Below are 26,889 nucleotides of genomic sequence, written 5' to 3'. Positions count from 1 at the left end.
TCATCATGACAAGTTTTTCAAGTATACCATAAACAACTACACATTTTGTATACAACACTACACAGAAGGAAACACATTTATGATACAATTTCTAGAACAAGGTCCTGTCTGATGCCAGGCTCATTGTGGCTGAAAAATGATTCTTCATTTTAGACATAAAAATATTTATACATAGTTTAGAACAATAAGTTATAGAAAAAGGATAACTAACTACTTTAATCAAGTCTTCATATGTTTCGGATTTAGCCTTTTATTTGTAAGAATGATAAAATTGTAATAACTGCAGCTTTATTAACACTGTTCATGGGAGAACAGCTGTTGGATAGGCAATTTCTAGAACAAATGTGACTTGTCAAGAGGAAGAATAATGAAGGAAGCAAAATGTATTATACGCATGTTCAAAACTTTAACTCCTTTATTTAATCCCAAAATTATATAAATTGTTGACCCAATCTAACCAGCGCTTTGACAGATTTTGTGAATTTGTTCAATGGAATTTGAGATAGGTTTACATATAAGTTAGGGGGTCAATGAGTTTGTTTATTATCATGCTCCATTATTATAAACCACACGGACATTTGTGAAAAAAGATAATGTACAAAAAAGACTTGTACTTTTAATTTCACACTGTTTTGGAGCTGTACTTTTGTAGTAGCCATCTTAGCTACCTTAGGTACTAACAGAAAAGTATACAGCTGGGATCATATTTTTCCAAGCATTTTTTCCCTTGACTGGATAAATTGATGAGTTTAAGTAATACACCTTTTAAAATGTAACAAAACTGCATTTCAAGCATGTATAACCTTATTATTCATAAACAAAGATGTGCTGTTGTTGCTATTATTATAATATCAAGATATTTCAGCTCTTAAGTAGCAGAAAGTATTTTAAGAACTAAGCCAACATGAGAATGGAGAAAGGAGATTTTGCCAGTAGGTGTAACAGCAAGTAGGAGTACAGAAAATATGCAAGAAGAGGCTAGAATTTACTGGAGAAAACTGGCAAAAGAACCAAGGTATATGGAGCAAATAACTACAGAACTAAAGATAATAGAGTGGGGATGAAGCCAAGAAGATGTTTGGACTGCAGTCCAGAAACTGCCTTCACTACCAGAAATTGATATCAAAGTATAGGCAAAAAGAAAAACATAGGGGAATCCTAAGTGAAATACCTGCTCTGTTAGAGTTTTTGGTTAAATCTGTTAAAAAGGAATAATTAGTAGGGTATATAAAATACCGCACATTAAGAATCAATTAGAGGAGGTTAGAACAGATTGGGAAAAAAGACTAGAAAAGCAATTTACAAAGGAACAGTGGGAGGACAGATGTATGTTTTCTAAGTATGCAAAAAGTATGCAAAAAAGACCAGAAGGTTTAGGATTTTTGCTTGGAAGAATTTGCATACATATTTTTATACTCCAAGCAGACTTCAAATAATTTTCCTGAGGTAGATAGCAATGTTGGGGATGTGATGGGGAAGAAACAGGTGACTGTGAGCATATGTTTTGGGATATAATGATTTGGCATAGTTTAAAATCCCCTACAGAATACTCTGTCAGAAATATAGAGTGAGCAAGTGGCTGTAACTAAGAAAATGATTATTTGGAACAGGGACACAATCTGAATTGCCAAGACATAGTAAGACCTTTCTGTTGGCTTATCATAAAATCAATTACTTCTTCTTCTTCTTTCGGCTTTTCCTGGTTAGGGGTCGCCACAGTGGATCATCTGTCCGCTCATGACTGGCAGTGGTGTTTTGCGGTGTTGAGTTGCCAGCCCGGTGCCCAACCTTCCACAGAAGGCACACACATGCACACACTCACACCTAGGTCCAATTTAGAGTGCCCAATCCACCTACTGCATGTCAATTACTAAAAAATGGAAATCAAAGTTAATCAAATCAAAATTATTGTAAAAGAGATAAAAGCACTGGAAGAGGGATCTTTATAAAAGGGGAGGAGCACATTACATAGAAATAAATGGAATATGTGGGCAGAGCACATGCAGAATAATATTTATGAGGAGTGAAGTTTAAAGAAAGAAAACATATGTGATACATAATGTCTGTAAATGGAAAAAGATGAATATTTTTATTTTCTATTGATGTATGTGTGCTTATGTCTTAAGTGATAATTTAGTAAAGGTGTTTGAAGAAAAAAGATATTTCAGTTCTTCTGGTATTTTTAAAGCATGCACATTTGATATTCACAGCAATAAGTACTCAGTCTAAAGTAGAAAGAGAACCAGTTGACACAATTCAAACAATAGTTAATAAACACACTAAAATATTCAATCATCTTTAATATTACTGATATATCTGCTGGTGTTTGCAACACATCCACAAGAAGGCTATTTGCAAAGCATTGTCTGACATCATTACTGAATACCTCCTAATTCTGAGTAAAATATAAAAATAACAGTTCCATATAAAGACAGCATTTATAAGAAGACAATGGACATTTTTGACACACTCCCACTTTGGACATAAATAGCTATTGACCTAAAATGTGATATTTGTTTTCTTATAAAATATTCAATTAGTTTGAGATGTTGCAAATCTTTAAATAAAATAAAAAAAATGTTTGAGACTTCTTAAGTGCATTAATTTCTAGTCCATATAACAATATTTTAATATAATCTTTTTTTTTTCTTTACTGGGTATTTTCATGAGTTCAAGTAACAGAGCAACTTAAAAAATATTCAAACCCAAGTGTATTATCTCTAGTTCGCCTTGAACGTATTAATCCAGACTGAAATGGTGAAATTGTGAAATAGTGTCTTGCATAACTGGTTTTATGCTTTCTGCTATTACCATGCCTAGCATCTGGAGCTGAATGAGTTATGAATCCGAATCATAAAGAGGTTGATCTACATATTTAATAATTAAACACTTCCTGACCTAATCGCTCAAACTATTTAATATGATACTTGTTTACTTGAGCAACCTTTTAAAATCTTACTGAATATCCGTCAGGACTCAAGTGTTTTATTAGCATTTTGTTTATCCATAACGTCTGTAGTTTCAGTACCTCAATGATCTTGCTCAACTCTTATGGAAAAATAAAGAAATAGTTGGGAAATACATCTTCCCAAGACATACTTGCAACATTTCTGTACAAGGTTGAGAAAGACTTTTAAAATATATTCGTGACTTGAAGCAATACAATTAGAATTTAGAGCAACTTTGTTAATGCAAGCTTTATTCCCTTCATTATTTAACCTTCTTCTTCCCCTTTTCCCCTCCTTACTCTAACCATCCCTTCCTATTGTCCTCTATACTATTCCTGATATTGATTCATTGCTATCTGCACACACTTTGTTTGTATCCATACTACTTCCTGTTAACTTGCTTGTCTACTGTCATTTATATTTGCCTGGACTGAGACTGAAATAAGTCCATTTGGATCAGTGCTCTACCCTGATTACCAAACAGAGTAATTAAATAAATAAGCTAAATACGGTGATGGTGTATTGGAACATTCACTGTAGATTGCTTGGATTTTTAGGTTGCCCATGACAGCTACTCTGAGCACAATGCCCTAACCTCATTTTGCAATTTTTAAATATCTAGGCAAGTTTGTGAGTCTATTTCATCATTTTTTTGTCCTCTTAAACTGTCAGCTCAGCAATAAGGTGTTCTTCTTCTTCCTAACTTTTAATTGATTTTATTAAGAAAGAAGCTTGATCATTACTTCCGTCACTAAGAAGATCATCTTGTCTGCAGTGGCAGCTGGTGAAGTCAAAGCAAGAGAGGAAGCTACAAGAAACAACCAAATAGGATGGGCTAAATGGAATTGGGAGGACTTTTATTACGGCAGGTTGATGACCTTTACCTGTGATCACACAACAGATGTGCTCCATTCATTTTCATCTACAGACTGTTTCAGTATGCACCCACTCACTATAGCCACTTCACTGACTATATCCACCTCACATGTTTGACTACAATCAAGATGGCCAGCCTTACGTAGAATGTTGCCTTAGACAAGGACTGCCTGCTATAAAGTTGTCCCCCTGTACTTCCCCAGTGTGATTCCCCTATTTCCCCTCATAATAGCTCCATGCCGTCCATATACATTACTTCTTTCTTGCTTTTCTGCACTTTGTTTTACTTTTTAGCTACCTACCATGCTTTTAATACTCCCTAACTTGCCACAATTGTACTGTGATAAGTCTAGAGGATGAAAGTTAGTTTAGCTGGGAGCCTGGGGCCATTAAGTAATAGGGTTCTAAATGCTCTGATAGAAATTCTACATTACAAAAGCATGTTTACATGATTGAAAGGTTTGCAATTCACATGATAACTGTGTCCGATAATCTCCCTATTGTGACAGATTAAAGATACAGTGAAGCAAAATAAAACAAAGATGATGGCATTTCCATACTCATTTATGGAAAAATTAATTTTTAGGAATTGGGTAATAGATAAACTCTGAGATCTCTTAAAAAGAATAGAAATTATTCTAGGGGTACAGCTAGTTCCTGGGAGATGATGAAATTAGATTTTAGAAGTATAGTAGAAACAAGGAAGAAAGTGATACAAGAATACGGTAATAGGAATTACTTAAGAGGATTAGCAAAGGTCAGGCTGAATTAAAACCTATGAAGGAAGAGGAGGAGCAGATGAAGGCAGCAAAGGGAAAATAACTGAATATTTGATAACATTCATCAGTATAGGAATATTATAATTTAACAACTGTAGTTTGACAACAGTCCTACAGCATAGACACTGCTGGCCATAAGGGTTAGGCCCCTGAAAGTACAAAGATCAGTAGTTAAAATTAGAGACACCAAAAATAATAAAATAAAGAGAGATTGCAAGGAGATATCCAAAGACCAACTGGAAATATTCATGGAAAATTTAAACATGCCAAAATTAGGGGAATCAGAGGCTGGGTAACTAAGAGAGAATATACAGTGAGGAAATAAAACATATGATGTGCAGTCAATCAACAGTACAATCCCTAGGAATGGATGGTATTCCTGTAGAAATCTAGAAGTCTGGAGGTAAGACAGTATTGAAAATATGAAAGACATTGTTTAATATTGCATTAAATGCTGGAGAAAGGCCTGCTTCTCAGAAGAAGGCAGTGATGGCAGTACTACCAAAACAGGAAAAGGACCCAGGGGACTATGTCTCATAAAGACTGGTTTCAATTCTGAACCACAGTTATAAGGTGCATGTGTAATTAGGTTCATAGGTGCACATTAGGCTGAAGGGTCATTTTAAGCCTAGCCAATAAATTGTGGTTAGAATCAAACCCTGTACCTTGTGTCTGTGAAGTGAAGTGAAGAAATTAACCATTATGTGAAACCCACCCATGTCTATGGCTAAATAATGGCCAAAACCCTGCCAAAATTGATAAGAGTTGCATTAATGTGGTCTTGTGGAAGGCAGATAAACAGCAGATAATATTAGTAAGACCATGATGATACAGCAAGAATCTGAACTCCAGAAAACACTATTATTGAGGATTAGTTTAGATCATGGCCGACCTTATGTATAGGCAAAATAGGTAATTACCTAGGCCACTGAGTTGAAGGGGTTTGTAGGGGAGCTGATTCCCTATTTATGTATTTATTTTTAGAGCAATATTTTTGCTCATAAATAAATAAAGTGCCTGTACTAAAAGAAAATGCACCCACAGCATAGTGGGTGCTGAAGGAAGTCACTGCTCAAGTTAACATGATATGACGTTTCAAAGTTGCTCAAATGTGCACAGATGTGACCTCGCAGTATTCAAACCTACCTGTTCCAAAGGCATCTGAAGGGATTTTCTTTCCTTTTTTTGTTATGTAAGAAAATCGCAGATGGATTTCTAGGCAGAGATAGAGGAATGACGCACCAGGTGCAGTGAGTAATGCTAGCAGGGATTAATCAGGTATTTACATTTTGGATTTGTGTGGAGGGTAGTTGATATCTGAGACAGAATGGTACTGTGAGATTGTTAATACAGTGAGAATGTTAATACTGTTTTTACAATAACACTGCCAGTGATCAACCACATAATTTTGAAAACACTTCTATGGCTGTATGATTTCTGTGGAGCAACTTGATTGGAATACTTTAAAGTGAGGCATCTTGTTTGTGTGGACTCTGGTGAAGATGAAATAATATTCCATAGCCATCAGACATTGTGGCTATACCTGCTAGGTGGGGGTTGGGGCTGGCAGGATGAAAGTAACTGACCCTGTCATTTGCTGAACTTAAACATTCAGTATTTGGCTTGCAGGACTAGTTTGCTTTTCTAAGAAACAAGATGGATTACTTAACTGGACTTTTTCTATGAGAAGACAATAGGCTGCCTTCTGCGGAAGAAAATGACTAGCTGTCTGCTGCTGTTTATTTTGGCTTTGCATAACTAATGTGATTATGTGAAGCAACCTGCAATCTTTAATGTATGGCAACTGTTTGAAACAAAGGTGAAATGCATTACATGGTCATCCTCTAAACTGTACATATGAGTGCCTATAACTGCTGGGGAGGTTGCCTGGATGAAAGTAACTGAACCTGTTGTCACTTGCTCAGTTTAACAGCCATCTCTCCAAAATAAAAAGGAGGGGGATAAGTAAATTATGTAATACCAAAAACAAGTTTCCTTGGGCACTATTCCCTTTTGCATTTGCTGAAATTACGTACTACCCAGACCTTCATAACTTCTGGGGTCTGGTTTGCCCCACAAACCAAGGCTTTAGAAGTGGATTTTGACATAGGCTTAGTAATCACCTCTCTTGAATCCCACCTAGTCTAAAACCAGCTCTACTCATAGGTGTACACAGAAGGCCACTATACTTCTGTGGGAGGGTGGGGATGATGTCATTATTTCTTTAACTTTCCACCCAAACTTCAGAGGTCACTATATCTTGTGTTGGGCTGGGGACAGTACAGTCATTTTCTTTAATTTCCACACAAACTTCAAACTGATGCATGGAGGGTCACTATAGCTTGTCTAGGAGCACTGCTCTGTCTCTGAAAGTAACAAGTTGGAAATCTTATCACACTCATTTTGTTTTTCATTTTCTTCACAATCAAGCATATAATGCATATACAGCTGGCTATCTTTTAGGGAAGGGTACGCATGCTGCTTACATATGTAGAAAGCAAATATGTTCTTTTGTTCAGTTTTGTCTGTCTGACATCAGAAGGGTACTCAGGAGGTGACTGTCTCTTGGGCTGGGGAGGCACATTGCATGTAAATAAGACAGCAGCAGCAGCATGAAATATTACTGGGCATTTCTGCCTTAATTTTTAATCTAAATTTAACCCCATGTGGGATACACAGATAGTTGCAACCTATTTTGAGATGGGCAAGGATTTGGGGTAGGTACTATTCGGTGCTGCGGTAGTGTTGTCGCCTCACAGTTAGACGTTGCCCGTTCGATTCTCAGTTAGAACGTCTTCTGCGTGGTGACATGAGTGAATGGGCGTTCCTTCGTTGAAGGTTGTGCGTTAGGCCCGGCAAGCCAGCACGTAAAAATCTACTGCCAATCATTAGTGGACCGGAGTTCTGCTGTGGCGACCCCTAACCGGGAAAAGCCAAAAGACACAACTATTCCAAAATGTGATATATGTATCCTCACAAGCATTTGTCTTTTTGCTTTATTGTGAAAGGGTCTTTGGTCAACTTTGAGCATTAAAACCTGGATACAGTTTATTTCTTCACTGAAATAAAAAAGTAGGATTGAATTTCTTTCTATACTCGATTTTTGTTCAGACCATCACTGAAAGGCAGGAAAATGTTTACTTTAGTTATTACGGGGTAGTATTGGTCAGTTAGAATGTGCTGAAAGAAGCAGGAAAAACAAAGCTGAAGAGTAAGACTAAATTTCATCCTGTTTTTTTTTTGTCCAGGCAATCACTGGATGAAAAAGCTTGTTCAAAAAATTTTAAAATGCACTTCCAAGCATCTAGATCCCCTATTATTTCAGGGGGCCTAGCAGCCCCAGAACTCCTAGCTTAATACAGTTAATTTCCACTGCAGTTATTACACTGTACTCTTGATTAGTTAGGATGTGCTGAAAGGATGCGGGAAAAAAAGTCAAAGTGTAAAACTAAATTTCTTTCTTTGATCATGGTTGTTGTTCAGGCAATTACTTGATGAAAAGGCTAATTAAAAAAACTGGAAAGTTTACCTCAGAGCAGCTAGAATCCTCATGGCTTAATATAGTTGTTTCCTCCACAGTTGTCAGAGTGCATGTTGAATGAATTAACCAGAATGGGTTGGTCAGCCGGGGGGGGGGGGGGGTGCACAGAGCCCTTCTGTCTAGGGCACCACTTCCCCCAAGGCCAGCACTGGCTTAGATGAAGAAAGATATTTGACAGGATCTGTCAGGAACATTAATTTCCAAACAACTTAATAGAGTTAATAAAGGTAAAGCCAAGTATAAAGGTTGAAGGAGTGCTTTTTGACGGTCTGGGTTTTAGTAGAGGAACTAGGCAGGGATGTCCACTCATCCAGTCATTCTCATCATTTTGCAGTTTATACTATATTTGGTGCCTTTAGCTAGGACAATAAGAGGCTCGCAGATGTCAGATGACAAAATAAGAGATACAGAAACTATAAAAGACAATCAACTTTCTGAAGCTCTGTGAAATCTTGCCCTTACTGAGAAGAGTATTTTTGCATAAATGGTACAACTAGACTGAAGAAATTAACAGTATCAAAAAGAAGCCTGGAAAAAGGAAGTGCTATCAACTGTATTCTCTCATCTAAGACTGCAACAAGTATATTATCACAAATTCACAATCTACTCTGATAAATTATTTTCAAGTCTGGAAAAGTAGATAAAAAATGGCAATCTGAGCAAACAATGCACACTTTATCTTCATATGGGATGTATATATTAACCAGTAATGTAGGCTAAAGAGGAAAGATATTACCATAAAATAGTACTTTCCCTCAGGATCAAATGTTAACATACATCACCTTTGCCGAATTTGTTATTAGTAATATGACAAACACATTGTTATTGTTACTATTAGCACTTGCAAGGACAACACTGTAAATCTATTGAACTAGAAGGGGAAAATTCCTTTTAGCCAGAGTCTGTATGGCCTTAATATTTCAGGTCATAAAATCTATTTAATTCCTGTATGCCTCTATTACAAATATTCAAGTATGTCTTATCTGAGTGCTCATTTGAGAATGCTGTAAAACAGAACAACTAATTGTAATATAGAATTTCAGAAATAGTTGAAAATGATTTGGTATTAACACTGTTATATAAACATCTCTTTTCTTTTCACCTCCCATGTTTTGAAATGCTATGTTAACATTGCTTGGCTTGATTAAAATATCCTCCATTGAGGAGGTTGCTGAATCATCCTGCAATCTCCAAGTCTAATGTCCACCATCTACAACTTGGGAAGTAATTCACTAACAACTACTGAATGAATTACGCGCACTAAAACTCCAAAGTGGGAAAAAAAAACTTCTAAGCTCAAGAGTCAGTAAAAGTAGATGCCAAATTCAACTCACTATTACTGAAAAACAGAATAAATACCAGATGACATTAAATTCTAGGAACTACTTCATGTGAAAATTACTTCTTAACAATAAACAAAACCTACATATATTGTATAAATCAGCATTACTAGGCACATAGGTTTATACTAAGCTAATGATCACTAAAGTCTTTATAAGCCTAGTCGTGCAACCAAACCCAGTTTTGTCCGCAAGTACCTTGAATGCCTATATGTACAGTACGTTATTAAGGAGGCATGTATGTATGGAGGGTTATATTAGTTGGGGATTAATTTACTTACTGTTGACCTCTGTCCATCAGCGATATGGGGGCCAGACCAGGGGTAAATTTGCAATTTCCCATCCAATGATCAAGGTTTTGTTTGAATAGGGTCAGGGATGAACTCTGTTTCACATGGATGGGAATCTTATTCCATAATGCAGGGATCCTATAAGACACTTATCAATCTCTCCACCGCATTCTATTTATGTCCCAGGCAAAGTTCAGGTCCTTGGATCTAGTGTTTCTGGTGCTATTTGTTTTGCAGATGTACAAGAGATACATCAGAGCTGGCTCTGAGGATGCCTTATATGCCAGGCATATAACCCACATTCCCCAAACACACTTGATAACATCAGCCTTGATTACAACCTCTCCAGATGTAGCCTTCCCAGTGGGAACACCGGGTTTAAGTAGATAGTTAGTGGGTAATATGGCAAAACTTTGAACTAGTGGACCTTTTATGATTTAAGTTCATATACTTCTATATATGTATGAATATTTCTAGAACATATGTAAGTCTCTAGTTATACAAAACAATAGGACAGATAAACTTGTAATGCTGCCCTGCCTACATCACACAGCTTGTTGTACTAAACTGACTACCCAGGCAGCACATTGGAACCAAACTTGGATTTAATTGAGCCTGTGCCAGATGATTCTATGACAAAGTTGGTGTATATGTGAACATTAGCACTACTCTTTCATCATATCTGCTTCAAATAAAAATAAATAAAATGAAATATTTATTCATACCAAATAGTCTTAAAAAATCATATATAAGACGTGGAGATGTCAAATGGAAACTTTTTTGTAACATGAAAAACATCTCTGCTTCATTTCTGCATTTTTAAAAGATTATTAAGAACATATAGTATGAAACACAATATCTGGTATAGAAAATGGTTTACTATCAAAATCTTATAAACTCTGAAACTTATAAACTTATAAAATGTTTTTATGTACTGATGAAGGGTGGTTAACCTGAAAGCTTTGCATTAAATTTTGGCATGATTTATTTGTGTTTGGATCTATTTTGCGCAGTACAGCCTATGTTTTTTTTACTATCAAAATCTCACATGACAGTTACGTGAACCTTGGAAGGTTGAATGTCACTATTCCAAGCTTTCGTAATGTCGATTTGTAAATGTTCAAATCCACAACAGCGAATGCTAGTATGCATTCCCTGTTGTGAGTTTGATGTTCTGACTGGAGATCGCACTACGGTGGGGACTAGGAAATTTACCCTTTTCCTCATTGAGTTTGATATAATTAGCAGGGAGTGTAGGGGACGTTAGTAAGAAATCACCGGAAGTCCAGGTAACTTGGGTAATATCAATAATGTCGAATGGCGAAATACTGACATTACCACATTTGGTGTTTTCAACAGATGATATTTGGATTTTACAATTTTTTTTTTTTTTTGAAGTAAGTGTGTTTCGTGGTTTTGATAGTAAACAATAGAAAACACCATGAAATTATACTTCTTGGTATCTGTATGAATAGTTATGACAATTCAAGATTTACTCAAGATCATAATTATCAGTACACATCTCTTGATGTCTTGAAGTACATTTTCCTGGTAAACAGTGTTTTGCTACATATTATCCACCTTCTGCTTTCTATATACATGTCTACACACACACACACACACACACACACACATATATATATATATATATATATATATATATATATATATATATATATATATATATATAAAAACTAATATACCCATGCACATATTTTATATACATATATGGGTTCCTATCAGATTATCGAAGTTTCAAAACTTTGAAAGTCATAAGTTTAGCACCATATGATCGAAGATTTGACACGTCAAATGGTTTGAATGGAGATCACGGCACAGTGGGGAACAGGAAATTTACCCTTTTCTGCAATGCAGTACGATATTGGAATTGGTATATTTAATTAGCAGGGGGTATGGGGAAGTAATTTGCTTTATATGGAGAGGAAAAAGATCCCCCACTCCCCGCAAAAACATTAAAATAGAATTTTTTTTTTATTAATGTTTGAAGTTCTGAAACTTCAATTACATGGTCTTGGTCATATGAATTTTGAAGTTTGGAACTTCAATAATCTGACATAGATCCATACATATATATATATATATATATATATATATATATATATATATGTGTGTGTGTGTGTGTGTGTGTGTGTATATATATATATATATATATATATATATATATATATATATATATATATATATATATAAATAACATATATATGCATCTGCTTTGAAAAAACGAAGATCAGAACACCGATGTTCATTTTCACGAGACTGAAAATACTGAAACCTGACAAACCCAAATGCTGAAGCTTTCCCAGGATAAGTAAACACTTGCTCAACATGACCTTTTCTCCACTGTAGTGTAATCCAGGAGTTGGTAGCCCTCCACCTGGGTAGGTTATAATTACTTCAGTGTGTTTTTGTGTTTAAGTTTGGGCAAGTGTTTACTTTTTCTTAGAAGCTTCAGCATTTGGGTATGTCAGGTTTTGGTATTTTCAGTCTTGCAAAAATGAATGTCAGTGTTCTGCTCTTTAGTTATTTAAAGTAGATCCATACACACACTCACACACACACACACACACACACACACGCACGCACACACACACACACACACACACACACACACACACACACACACACACACACACACACACACACACACGTATATATGGGTCCCCTTCATATGATCAAACTTTCAAAAATTCGACTTTCATATGGCCAAGACCATATGATCGAACTTTTAAAAGTTCGAACGTTCCTAATGTAGATCTCCATATAGTGTGGAACAGGAAGATTTCCCTTTTCTGCACTGTAGTGCGATCTTGGAGTTGGTATATATACATAGCATGGGGTGTGGTGCGCAGCCCCCCCACATGGTCCGTTCAGGTAATTTTTTTTCTCTTTCTGTTACTTTTTTCTTAGATGTTCGAACTTTCAAAGGTTCAATCATATGGTCTCGGCCGAGATATTTTGAAAGTTCGATCATCTGAAGTAGACACATATATTTATTTATTTATATATATATATATATATATATATATATATATATATATATAGTTTACTATTACAAGGTTGAACGGCACTCCTTCAACTGTACTATAGTCGACAACGGAAGGTCGTAAATATCGAATGTCGAAGTCAAAAAATCAATCTAGGAACGGTGTTAACATGGGTTGAGGTAGGTGTTCGTATTATTCTGAACTACAAACATCTCCCCTACCTCGACCCATGTTGAAACCCATTCCTAGATTGTTTTTTTGAGTTCGCGATTATCAGTTTCGACCTTCCGTTGTCGACTATACTACAGTCGAAGGAGTGCCGTTCGACCTTGTAATAGTAAACCTATATATATATATATATATATATATATATATATATATATATAAAATATATACACACACATACATACATATATGCACATAGTAAGCACACAGATAATCATAAACATGTGCACACAAATACTGTATGGATGTACGTTTATAATATGCATCTCTACACCTGTTGTTTTTTTCAGTCAAACCTAGTTCAAAATATTATTTTTAATATTTATTTTCCTTTAACAGAGTATTGGTAACTGCTTTTCCTTGTATAGTGAAATATTTACTTTCATTATTTGTAATGGTTCAGCTTCTCAAACATTGGCACAGAACTTAATGAAAGAACTCCAAAAAAGAACAAACTGGTAAAATAACAAAAAAAGCAAGCAGGCTGTAATTACTCCAAACCACACTCTAATAGTCTAATGAAGTTGGAGCATTGTCTCTGACAAAAGTGCTCACATTAAATAGTGTGGTTTGGAGTACTTAAGGCCTGCTTACTTTTTGTTATTGGCACAGAACTTACTTGGCATATGCCTTTTCCAGGAGTGCACTCCAAAACTCATTATTCTCTGCAGACTTGGTGAAGACCAGCTGGTTGTTGAAAGTTGGCAGTCGGTCATCAATAACCACATCTACCCAGTCTCCATACCGCCAGAACTAAAAAAAATCGAAGGATGCAAGTTAGCAATGATGCATGATTAAAGGGGTCTGCAGTTCACACATGTCATGATATGTAGGCAGAGTCAAACCTTACAGAATAATTTAGCGAGCTGCTTAGGAAATTAAGTGCTGCAATCGTCCTATGTAACATGCATAAGTAGTTATCAATGAAGATAACACTCGGTGTCAGAAATTACTATCTTATTGTATTTTATATGATAAATGCAATTTTAGGAAACAGTATACAGACTGTCTTATCTGGCTATAATACCTGGGTTGTGATATACTGAAGAGTTTGGGTAATATTGCTAAATGAGAAACACAGCATTTGAATCATTTTATACATTTATAGCAACCAAATACAATACACACTAGATAATGCTGATATTATGTATAGAATTTGCACCTCACTTAAAATATGCAAACCAAGAGGGTTCTAAAAAAATGAATTGTAGAGTAAACGTTCAGGCACAGAATCAGCCTGGAATATTTTCAGTTAATGAATGCGTTCAATGAAAAGAGAAATAAAAAGACTGCGAGGACGTATGGTGGGGTATTCTGAATCCTTTAACAAGATCACTGAAGTGGAGCAGACATTCTCTGTTAGCATCACCTCATGGGTGCGGCTGAATTCAATTAAAACATAAAATGTTAACAAGTGGAAGGGCCAACCAACCCTGTGCTTTAGGTCTGGTGGTACAAATCCAGAGGGTATTATTTTTAGAAGAGATTGTAGGGTGCTACACAACCCAGTATACTGAGAACTAGGGGTATGGATTAGCATCCTGCTGCAACCAACATATTTTTTTTTACTTTTTTCTCTACTCCCACTTCTTCTGGCACTCCACTGCCTGGACCACTGACTGCCCTGTCAGAACACCACTTCATTGTCATGTCTTAAGTCTGCTTTCACTCATGGACATGGGTACTTAACTGGCCTATGAGTGGCTACTGTGGGGTATTTCTTTGTCACAAACATCTCCACATTGCCATAATGGCCTCTAAATTCACTGCCCCCAGCAGCTTCAAAATGTGCATGCTTACCTGTACACTTAAGCTGAGGGGACTGTTGAGGTCAGTGTTGCTGGTATATTCTCAGAGTCCATGAGACAGCAGTAATGCAGTGGTCTTTAGCCACTGACTCCAAGTTCTCACTATTGGACCTGTTGCACCAAAGTCTGCTATGTAAACTCAGATCACCAGCTGTACAGTCGGGACTTTGTGATGAAATCAGCAGACATGAAATGTGTTTTTCCTGCTCATCTATTTGGTTTTGAAATGCCATCACTACAACAAAGCTTTCAGTCTAACCATACAAAGCCAGCTATAAGTTACATGAACATAAAACGAAACTAGCAAGTGGAAAGTAAAAGAAGGAATGGAAGAAAGTTCTTTTTTTAGAAATAGTGGTGATGCAACAGTGGAATGACTACTGTATAATATATACAAAAATCAAAGCTTGACAACAGAATTAAGCACTTCTAGGGCAATGTGATTAGCAGTAGAAAAGAAGGTACCACAAGTCTCAAGGCATTTGGCTGAATATGGAGGAATTTGGAATGAAGATGCTGACAAGGAAGGCATAACGGAAGTACATCAGAGCACTTGGCCCTGGATGTGGTACTGTTGGGATGCATTCTACAAATGTGCACTGAGAATAAAGGGATAACTGAGCTGTAAGGTGCCATGATGATTAAAGTGCACAGTAACTGATGCACAGAATGATGCTGAAAACAGGAATACATAACTACGATTCCGGCGTTGACACTGGCAACAAATGCAACAGAATCCTGATAAATGTTCATGCACACACACTGGTTACAGGAACAGGTGAGGATATAATAATTGTAACTACTTTTAAAGAAATGACAAAGAAACTAGACTAGTGATAATGCAGAATATCAAATCTAGCAACAAACTGGAAAGTACTCTCCTCATGAGATAAAGCCCTTGTTGATTAGCAAAAAGTAACGTCCTTTACAATGAGGGGCAGGGTAAGATGCTCTCATTGGTCTTCATCAATGAGGAAAGGATTGATGAAGAATGGGTCAGAGAGTCAATGGGCAATCGCAACTCTTTCACATTGTAATTCTTTTGTTCATAGGTTCATAGGATAATACGAGGCTAATGGCCCGGAAGCCCTTATAAGCCTAGCCAAGAATTTCACCCATGTTCTTAGAGAGTCAACACCTGTTTTCCCTGTCTAGCAGGGACAAAGGTGGGATCCCAGGGGTATATTTTCTGTTTTTCATCCAGTCGTCCAGGTTCCACTTAAAGAAGGCTAGTGAGGTACTCTGCTTGACATGGAGAGGAAGTCTATTCCACAGATGAGGGAGTCATTGGGACACAAAATCTATCTAACCAACAAGTTCTATTAGTGTCACAGACCAGGTTGAGGCCTTGCGTGCAAGTTGCACGAGTGAAATTTGACTTACAGATATGCAGCACCTCTCCTCACCCTGAAATGAACTTGTATGCCAGACACAGGTCACCTCTGAGCAGTCTGTATGAGACTGAGTAGAGGGCCAGGGCTTTCAGCCTATCTGTATAGGATAGGTGATTGAGACCCTTGATTTTCCTGGTCAGAAACCTCTGTGGTACATGCCAAAGGGGGCATTGTACTTGATAATGGGTCTGATAAGGGAGGAGTACAAGTATGTTATGACCTCCTGTTCCTGGATGAAATACTCTTACTTATGAGGTGGGCCATGTAGAAAACCTTATGTACAATGAAGGCAACATGGTGGTCAAAAATTAAATTGCTATCAACCTGGGTGCTCAAGTCCCTCACAACTGATTGCCTGCTTAGTACATTGTTATTAATGTGATAATTAGTGGGGATGCCATTTTCCCCAAAGGGGATAATGATGCATTTCTTGGCGTTCAGTTTGAGGCCATGCTTCTGGCACCAGTCATTAGTTTGAGTAAGACCCTCTTGGAGGATGTTCACATCACTAGGGGAATTTATGACAGTGCCCAGCTTGTAGTCCCAGCTTTCAGTCATCTGCAAAGTTGGTCAGCCACAGACTACTGGTTTTGGCTTACACCTCAGAAAAGTATATCCCAAACAGTAGAGGCCCCAAGACCGATCCTTGGGTTTCACTGCTTGTTATGGGTCTACTACTAGAGGTGGCTTCACCTATTTTGACTGAGTGGGTTCTATCAGGGAGGTGGTATGCACTGTCTTCCCCTCATCCATTGCTTTGGTGACTGTTTCAAAGAAGGCAACCAAGTTTAACAGGCATGATCTCTTTTGACAAAAACAAACTGTGTGGAATCAAGTGTTTGGAGGTTGCCAATGTATTTGTTTATAAGGTCCATGATAATGCGTTCCATGGCCTTGCAGATCAGGCTAGTTAGGCTGATGGGCCTATAATTGCCTGGGTTGGTGGACACTTCACCTTTGTGTAGAAGAATGACAGTGGCTGCCCTCCATTCTGCTGGGATGAAGCCAGTGCACAGGCTTTGGCTGAATAGGGTGCTTAGTGGTTCTGAGAGCTCTTGCCTGAGTTGATGTAGGACACAGCCAGGGATATTGTCGGGTCTCATGGAGGCTGTATTTTTTTGCTTTTAAGAGGGCATTAATGACCTGCTCCATGGTGATGAGGGGAGGAGGGCAGGTGCTGGGGATGTCCTGGTTTACTGATGGGGGACAGTGGGGTGAAATTTTCACTGAACTTGTTTGCCAGCAGGTTGGCTATATTTATGGCATTTGTGTATGTGGTATTCTTGATCATCAATTCAGAGCAGATTTAGGCATTTCCTTTGAGATTGTGGATGTATGCGAAGAAGACCTTGTGATCGTCCTTAGTGGATGTGGCCAATTTGGACTCAAAGTTAACCTTAGAGGATTTTACCAGTTACCTTATTTGCTTTTTCAGACATAAGAGAGATTGCTTCCAACTTGGCACCTTATAGAGTCTGTTTATTACTGCTGTCCACTAAACAGGTTTACTCTTCCTTGAGGAAGATGATTTGGTCCTGTCAGGTATTGCTGAGTCCATGCCGCTATATAGATGCTCATATAGTTTTTTGGTGTAGGCTTGGACATTAATGCTTGCTCCAAATGAAAGGATGGTGGAATGTGAAGCTGCTTATACCTGCTCTCAAGAGGTTGTAGTCAGCTTTGGAAAAGTTTTTTTGTTTGACCCTGGCAAGGGGGGGGGGGGGTCAGGGGAGATGGTGACTTCAAAAGTGATTACTTTATGGTTAGATCTTACCAATGGGGATGACACTGTAGGGGTGCTACAGTGGCTACTCATGTTGGTTAGTACCAGGTCCAGGATATTTTCACCACTTGTGAGGGGTGTCAATCAGCTGATCCACTGACAAAGTTGAGGAATCTCTGGGCATTCATGTTTGAGCTAGAGTAGGTCTTCCACTCTATGTTTGGGTAGTTAAAGTCACCCAGGATCATGGTAGAAGGTTGAATCTTGATGGATTCAAGTAATTCCAGATAGCTGGAGTGGGCCTCCTGAGTCATGGTTGGGGATCTGTACCCAGCTATGATCTGAATAGGTGTTTTGTCAACAGCTAACTGCACCTGGAGTGTCTTCTGTGCATCATACTGTTTGTCCAGTATGGAAGTGTGTATGTCTTTGATAAATATTGAAACTCCACCTCCTTTGGCTTTGTAACTCTCCATTTGGGGTCTGAAAGTATGGTAGGACAAGTAACCTGGTAAGGCTAGGTTGTTCTCTGCAGCTTTAAACCAGGTTTCAGGGACTTCACAAATATCAGCATCTTCTAGATCGAGGAATGCTTGCAGTGAGTGCTGTTTCATGTTAAGACTCCTAGCTTTTAGCAGCATGACCTTTAAATTTCATTTAGAAGACTTTTTCACATTGGTAATTTTGTCCTCATGACTTTGCCTAAAAAGGGACTATGGGAGAGGCAAGAGCCTTTGCCATAAGCCTGAAGCTCAGGGGAGACAGATGAAGGCCATCTCTGGCAAAGCATCATGGTCTGTCAATCATGTCCTCCTAGACTGTCAGGTACTGGATCCCCTTGGAATGACACCAGAAACTAAGCCAATTGTTAGTCAGTCATTTTCTGTTTATACTGAGGCATCATTCTGGGTAACGGTAGGATTTTGCCTAAGACTAGGGACATACCTGCCTGGGACACATATTCAGTGAGCTCAATCATGTTATTGATGTGTGAAGTAGGGGAGTAGAAATTCCAAATACAGAAGTCTAATAGTTTACGAGAGTGACTTTGGTCTTCTGGCAAGGAGTTTAACAGAAATGCAAAAGGCTGGAAAAAGATTATAACAGCCATAAAATAATTGAGATTTACAAAGGTAGGAGTAAAGAAGGTTATACTGATATGTATCACAAGGTGGAAGAAATCCAGTAAGAACAGACATTAACTTGACTGAAGAAACAACTTAAGAAAGACGTTAAAAAAGTTTGATGAGAGAGATGTGGGATAGTGGGAGACCATGTCCTATAAGAAGAGCAAGAAAAGGCCATCTGGGACTCTAAGTAAGACCAAGGCAGGCTGTGACACAGATTTGGTTTTAGAGGTAGCAAATGACCATAAAAAGTTCTATAAATTAAATAATTTGAGAATGCAGGAAGACTTAACCACAAATTTGGTTCTTGGAAAACTGGGAAAACATCTGAGGAAGTCAGGACAGATATAGGTAGAGAAACTAAATGCAGTCTCAGGAATATGGGAACATTATTGCAACAGTAGGTAAGTGATCACAGGAAACCATAAAATGCCTAGCCACATTCACATTTAAGTAGACATACTTAAAAGTTCATGCCACCCATTTCAAGCACTTAGTGTTGAATTTACATATTAACCAGGTCTGTGCATGATAACCCTCTGCTTCCATAAAACAAATATAACAGCATAGCATGGTGATTTAGGAAGAAAGGTCGGGTACTATAAAATAGAGCAGGGACCAGGGAAGAAGTAAAATGTGAGCTTTTATTCTCGGGAATTACTCGGATACAGGCCAGACGAGTTGCTATCCAAGTATTTTGCTAACAGTTCCTTGATAAGTCTGTATAACATATTGGATTCAAATGATGTCCTTAAGGATGAGTGATTGTTACTTTCAATGTGTGTATGAGGGGTCCAGGAAGGAGCAAGGCAATGAAAAGCCAGTTAGCCTCCCTTTATATCTGAAAAGTGATGGAGAGATTGTGGAATACTTTGAAACCAGTGGCCTGGCAGAAATCCATTTTAATACTCTACACCCAGGTAGTATATTAAAGAGAAATGGACAAGGAATGCTTCAGCAATACACCATGTGGTGGGTTAAGGAAAGTAAAATGAAAGTGGGACAAGCTGATGAGCTGCAAAAATAATTATTTGTCAGGGAACAGATGACAGGGATGAAGGAGGAATTGCCTGGTAAGAAGTTAGTTAACACAGCTATGCTGCAGGTTTCTGTACTGAGTCTGTCCCAGCAGAATATTTCTGTGTAGTAAGACACGCAAAATGTAGATCAGAATTAACCTGTTTGATGGGATTATCCACATATTTCCACAAAGCAGAGATAGGAGACTGACTTCAGTAAGACCTGCTAAAGCTAGACTGTGAACACACACATGGTAGATAAGAAGTGAATAACTGCAAACTTATGGACTTTGATGAGGAAGTTTGCATGGGAAATGCAGACTGGGGATGGTGGGAGAACATAATGAAGACAGATAGAGAAAAAAGTATGGGAGTGATTATAACACACATATACAGATGACAGAAATGGAAAAGAATACGGCAGTGATTACAGCACACACTTAGTTACAATTTCAGTCTTAGTGAGCTATGGTGGAGGCCAGTTTGGTGCTGGGTTGTATGAAATGATACACGGTGGGCTACAAGATCTCATCTCATTCTTCCACTAGAGAGATTGGTGGTCAGGGTGCATGTGGTACTCTGTGTTTCTGGAAAACTTAAAATGACAAATGTAAACAACTTTAAGATGGTCAAGGTGATGAAGGCTGCCCAATCAAGTGCGCTAGCCTGTGCATTGAATATACTGTGATTCTCCTGTTGTTTTTCTGAAAAAAAAATATATATCCTTGTTTCCCACCTTTCCTAAACTAGAATAGTCCCTTATACAGGCTTTGCTGTATTCTGGACTTTTGGATAGTTCCTGTGTTGCCCATTTCCTTACCTGGATAGAAGGAAGTTTCTTTGCTCACCAGTGGGAGTGGGGAGCCTTGAGCAGCCTATCTGTCCCTGAAGGAGTGACCTCAGCACAATAATCTTGTAGTAATTGGCTATTTTGGGCCATTTCTAGCTCTTTGAAGTTCCCTGCATAAAAACCCGCTTTAGCGCGTTTGTTCCACTTATCCTACTCAGCAACAGCTCCTCGTGGTCCTGCAGAGTGGTGCTAGCAGCAGAGAAATTAAAAGAGTGACTGCTTGCTTTTGTGTTTTTTTATTACCTGCACTTAGTTTAAAAGTTTGTTTGTTATATTTAACTGTTGAGGCTGCCCACTCAAGTGTGCTAGCCTGTGCATTGAATATACTGTGATTCTCCTGTTGTTTTCCTGAAAAAAAATATCCTTGTTTCCCGCCTTTCCTAAACTAGAATAGTCCCTTATACAGGCTTTGCTGTATTCTGGACTTTTCGATAGTTCCTGTGTTGCCCATTTCCTTACTTGGATAGAAGGAAGTTTCTTTGCTCACCAGTGGGAGTGGGGAGCCTTGAGCAGCCTATCTGTCCCTGAAGGAGTGACCTCATCACAAGAATCTTGTAGTAATTGGCTGTTTTGGGCCATTTCTAGCTCTTTGAAGTTCCCTGCATAAAAACCCGCTTTAGCGCAGCTTTGCGCGATTGTGCGCATAGCGCAGCATCGAGCAGCACCACTTAATCGGGTTTAAACTATTCCCGGCTCCACAAAGTCTGCTCTTCACTTTTTCCCTTAGAACTGCTCTATCTCTCAAATTAAACACTCTATTCTCAATCTAAGGCCCTGCACTTGCCCAAATAAGCAATCTTACAATCTAGCACTAATAAACTAAAAGCACTACATCCTCATATACTCTCCAAAATTACCTTGTCCCCTATTGGTCCTTTTTAATTAAGTGATAAAAGAGTTCCCTTTACTACTCTAGCATGTCCAAAGGTCAGTTAATGGTTTCCTCTCCAGTCCAGCTGGTGAATCTGGGAATCTTGAGGCAATGTTACAACTGCCTCATGTACACGGACAACCCTCTCCTCCTCCAAACAAGTTCAAACATAAGTGAGAGATGCAACCCTATAGCCAAACTGGAGGCTGAGCTCTCTCACCTCAAAACTGGTGTAACCAGTCAGGAGGAGAAGGTAACCTCATACAACACTAATCCAGTCTCACATAGTCCTACCATAACAGCAAACCAAACACATAAACACACAAAAACATACTCAGAGGCTCTAAATAAAAATCTACCTAAGCAGCAGAGACCTCCAAAGCAGACACCCAACCAAACGCTACCCCACAGCAAAACACGTGCAACACATAGCTCGCAAAGTCAGTGTGCCAAACAGTCACAGCCCTTAAGGCTGAATAACACACCTGATACACTTGTAATAGGTGATTCTATAGTCAGACACACTGACGTCCCGCTCACCAGGCTGAACAAGGAGAAGGTCACAGTGAGCTGCCTGTCAGGCGCTAGGATCCGCCACATAACGCAAGCACTCAGGTCACTTCAAAGCAAGTACAAATATGATTCTGTCATAGTACATGCTGGTGTGAATGACCTGAGATGTACCTCCCTCGACTACATGAAAAGAGACATAGAGGAGCTCTCTGATCATGTAGCCTAGGCCGGAATGACCTGACCTTGAGCAGCATTTTACCCTCACCTAGAATGATGCCGCAGTATAAAGACAAAATGATCGATTTTAACATTTGGCTAAAATTTTGGTGTCATTCAAAGGGGATCCAGTGCCTGTCAGCCTGGGATGACATGCTCGACAAGCCACGTTGCTTTGCTAGGGACGGCTTGCACCTGTCACCCCTGGGCTTTCGGATACTGGCAAAGGCTCTTGCCACCCCCATAGTACCTTTTTTAGGCAAGGTTCAAAAGACAAACCCACCTCCATAGAAAACACAAAAAACAAGAAACTAAGGGTAATGCTGCTAAACGCCAGAAGTCTGAACCTCAAAATGCACGCACTCGAAGCTCTCCTCAGTATGGAGAACATCGATATCTGTGCAGTGACAGAAACCTGGTTCAAGGCTCCAGAGAGCATCCCAGCACTACCAGGTTATACCTTATATCATGCTTTTCGACCCCAAAACTCGGACCGAACCACGAAAGGAGAGGGAGTATCCATATTTATCAAGGATACCCACACCTCCAGGTTAGTGGCGTTGCACGAAGCATCAGAAACCATCCATGTGCAACTAACAGTGGGCAAAACTGCCTTTCAGTTTATAGCATGCTACAGACCACTGTCTCAAAATCAGGAATCCCACTCGGCTTTCCTGAAAACATTGGAGAACATGAAGATTTCTCCAAACACCATTATATTGGGTGACTTCAACTACCCAAACATAGACTGGGAGCATTACTGAAGCCCCAACACCCTAGCCCAAAGGTTCCTGGAATTTATAAACTCAAATGCCATGGAACAACTAGTCACAACTCCCACAAGAGGGGAAAACATACTTGACTTGATCATCACCAACATGGGGACCCTATGCTCCACACCAGAAGTATACCCCTCATTGGTAAGATCAGACCATAAATTAATTTCACTGGAAATCCAAAACCTGACCCCACCCCCAGCCCAGAAAACCACAGTGAAAAACTTCTCCAAAGCAAATTTCACACTTCTCAAAACTGAGGTGGAATCCTTCAATGCCCCCGGGCCAGTGGAAACTACGGCCCAAACCACAGAATCCTATATAAACGCATTCTATGGACACCTCCAGGAATGCATGGATCATGCTATCCCAAACAAAACCAAGACCCAATCGTCCAATGGCAGGCGTCCAGTCTGGTGGACCCCAGCCATAAATAAGTTGTACAACAGAAGGAGGAAGCTACTACATGATAGAGCAAAATCTCTAAAAGGGAAGGCATCTCTGATCAGTACTAGCAAAAAATTACGATCCCTCATAAAATCCTCCAAGGCCAACCTCGAGAGAAAAATTGCATAGGACACTAAAGATAATTACAAGGCTTTCTTTAGCTATGTTAGGAACCTGGGATGCAACTCCCAGATATGCTCAGAGTTGATTCTAAATGACAAAAAATACACTGAACCCACAGACATTGCCAATATCCTAGCAGACAGGTTCAGTGCAAACTTCTCCCCCCCCTTCCCCCCCAAAAGAGCAAATATCTATCCCAGCAGAGTGCACCCTCCCTAACATCTCAGATGCTCAGGTGAAAGCCGCCCTCTCCAAAGCAAAAAACACTGCTTCAATGGGACCAGACAGAGTCCCGGGTTGCATCCTACATGAACTCCAAGAAGAACTAAACCCTCACGTAAAACTGCTGTACAATCTTAGCCTCACTACAGGATATGTACCCAAAGAATGGCGTACAGCAACAGTGGTCCCACTCCACAAAGTTGGTGCCTCAACGGACCCTGGTAACTATCGCCCCATAAGCCTGACTAGCCTTATCTGCAAGGCCATGGAGAGGATCATCATGGAACTCATAAACAAAGACTTTGGGGACCTACAGACACTAGATCCTATCCAATTCAGCTTTGTCAAGGGCAGATCCTGCCTCTTGAACCTGGTCGACTTTTTCGAAACAGTCACCAAGGCCATAGATGAAGGGAAGGAAGTCCACACAGCCAATCTGGGCCTCGCAAAGGCATTTGACACAATACCCCACTCAGGCATCATAGATAAGCTATCCAGCTTAAATATAAACCCCTATGTCACAAGATAGGTTGCTAACTGGCTCAAAGACAGAACCCACAGAGTCAGAATTGCAGAGCCATGTCAGACTCAAAACCGGTTACAAGTGGTGTTCCACAAGGCTCTGTTCTGGGACCTCTCTTGTTCGGCATATACTTTTCCGAGGTACAGGCCAACACGGGAGGACTATGGCTGACCAGGTTCGCAGATGACTGCAAACTCAGTGCCATAATTGACTATCCAGCTGACACAAACATCCTCCAAAAAGGTCTCACAGTGACGGATAACTGGTGCCAAAGCCATTGCCTAAAGCTAAATGCCAAAAAGTGTATAGTTATACCCTTTGGCAAAAACAAAGTGCCCACAAATTACCACATAGGTGGTAACCCATTAAGTATGCAAGAAGTAATTAGGGACCTGGGGACCCAAGTTGATAGCAATCTCTCTCTTCGACAACCACATCGCCAAAGTGGTTAGAAAGACCTTCTACATAGCCCACCTTATCACGAAAGGATTCACATCTAGATCAAGTGAGGTAATAGTGCCCCTTTATTCATCCCTCATCAGGCCCATCATAGAATACAATGCCCCTTTTGGGATGTACCTTACCCGACACCTGCAGCAACTAGAAAGACCCCAAAAGTACCTCACAAAGAGGATCAAGGGACAGATCTCATATGCTGCCCAGTTAAAAAAACTCCAGCTCTACTCAGTTGCATACCGCCTACTTCGTGGCGATCTATGCCTGACATACAAAGCTATGTCCAACCCAGAATTAATGGACATGCTCCACCTCAGAAAATGTAAATCCCTCAAAACCATGCGCTCGAGGGACTTGAACCTCAGCACAGAAATAATTAGAACATGCTAGAGGGACAGATTCATAACCCAGAGGCTCCCTTCGCTCTGGAATAGAATCCCAGTCCATGTTAGGCAGAGCACCTCACTGATTCTCTTCAAGAGGAATCGATGAGTGGATGGGAGATCGTAGGTTTACCCTGGGGATCACTTCTGTGTCACTAGTAGACAGAGGCACAGTAAACTGACCTTAAAAAGAGCACAGCAAACACAAATCAAAGGGTGGCGAAAGCCAAACACACTCGGGCTAGGCTTGTAAATCCCCCAGGGCAGATAGCCTAGTATGAACCTATGATAGACTAAGAACAGATGAAGGCACAAGGCTTTTATAATTAAGACGAAAGAAAGAAGCAGAGGGTATGGTATGGAATCATTAGATTTGGACTGTGAGGGGGTTAGGTGTGGGGTGCATTTAAGGACGAAGAACACATTTTTATTTATTTCACATTTGCTAACCAGGTTAGTCCAACTGAGCACAGGCTCATTCTCAGTGGAGACCCAAGGGCAGGAGCTCCAAGAAAGACAATTAAAATTTTAACAGAAATATATTTCCCAAAGTAACAAAGGCAATTTTACAACAGATATATATATATATATATATATATATAAAGATAGAATGCATTTGTAACTAAGAAAAGAATCTTGATAATAATGAAAACACTGCATTTCATTCGGAATATATAGTTCTTTAGATAAACAGAGCACAGACAGCAGGCATTTATATCACTCTTGCCATTTGAAGTTGGAAAACCTAAGTGTAAGTAAGGAAAAGTATTTTATAATTTTCAGATACAATTGTCTTTCATTCAGAGGACGGTAAAAGACTAGAAGTTGGACTGGTAAGAACAGAAAGCATAACTTCAAGGGACACCAATATGGCAGAATTATAATACCATTGGTCTCCTTTTTTCAGCTAACTAGTTTGTTTGCTTGTTATGATTGTACTGCTAATCTTTTTTGTGGTACAGAACACTAAGCTTCAGTGCAAAATAAATGTCTATGATTATATGCTTAATGTTATGTAATACCTAGAAAATATTATTTAATAGTTGAAATTATCACAATGTGATTTTTAGAGCATGCACCCCCAAATTACATAGCTGCAGGTATCAAACTAATAAAACATAAACCATCAGTTCTGAAATTAAACAAGCCCTAGTCACATCTGATTATTTTCATTGAAGTTGATTTGAAAGAAAAAAAAAACAGAAAAAATAAAAAGATAGCTACATATTCTACTGTATATGTTTAATTACAGAACTTTAGCCGTGGTGGCGCAGTGGTTAACATTGTCGCTTCGCAGCAAGAGGTTCTCCATTCGATTCTCGGCTGGAACACCTTCTGTGTGGAGCCTGCATGTCCTCCCTGTGGTCAAGTGATGTTTAAAGACATGCAGGTAGGTGTGTGCGTGAATGGGTGTGCCTTCTTTGAAGGTTGGGC

The 26,889-nt window shown here is 39.0% G+C and overlaps 1 protein-coding gene across 4 annotated transcripts in view; it reads right to left on the bottom strand.

Annotated features, from left to right (window-relative positions):
- The window catches only part of CAPN3 (calpain 3), a 673,389-nt gene that overhangs the window by 354,449 nt on the left and 292,051 nt on the right, over nucleotides 1–26,889 (bottom strand). For all 4 annotated transcript variants that reach the window (XM_044074071.1, XM_044074072.1, XM_044074073.1 and 1 more), the window contains exon 4: nucleotides 13,624–13,757. In XM_044074071.1, coding sequence (XP_043930006.1) covers nucleotides 13,624–13,757 — 134 coding nt within the window. The remainder of the gene's footprint in view (nucleotides 1–13,623; nucleotides 13,758–26,889) is intronic.

This window comes from Protopterus annectens, chromosome 6.part0 (genome assembly GCF_019279795.1).
Source record: "Protopterus annectens isolate FY-2018-M chromosome 6.part0, PAN1.0, whole genome shotgun sequence".
NCBI lineage: Eukaryota > Metazoa > Chordata > Ceratodontiformes > Protopteridae > Protopterus > Protopterus annectens.
Note: the sequence above shows the minus strand (reverse complement) of the source record. Positions and strands in the feature narration are given on the sequence as shown.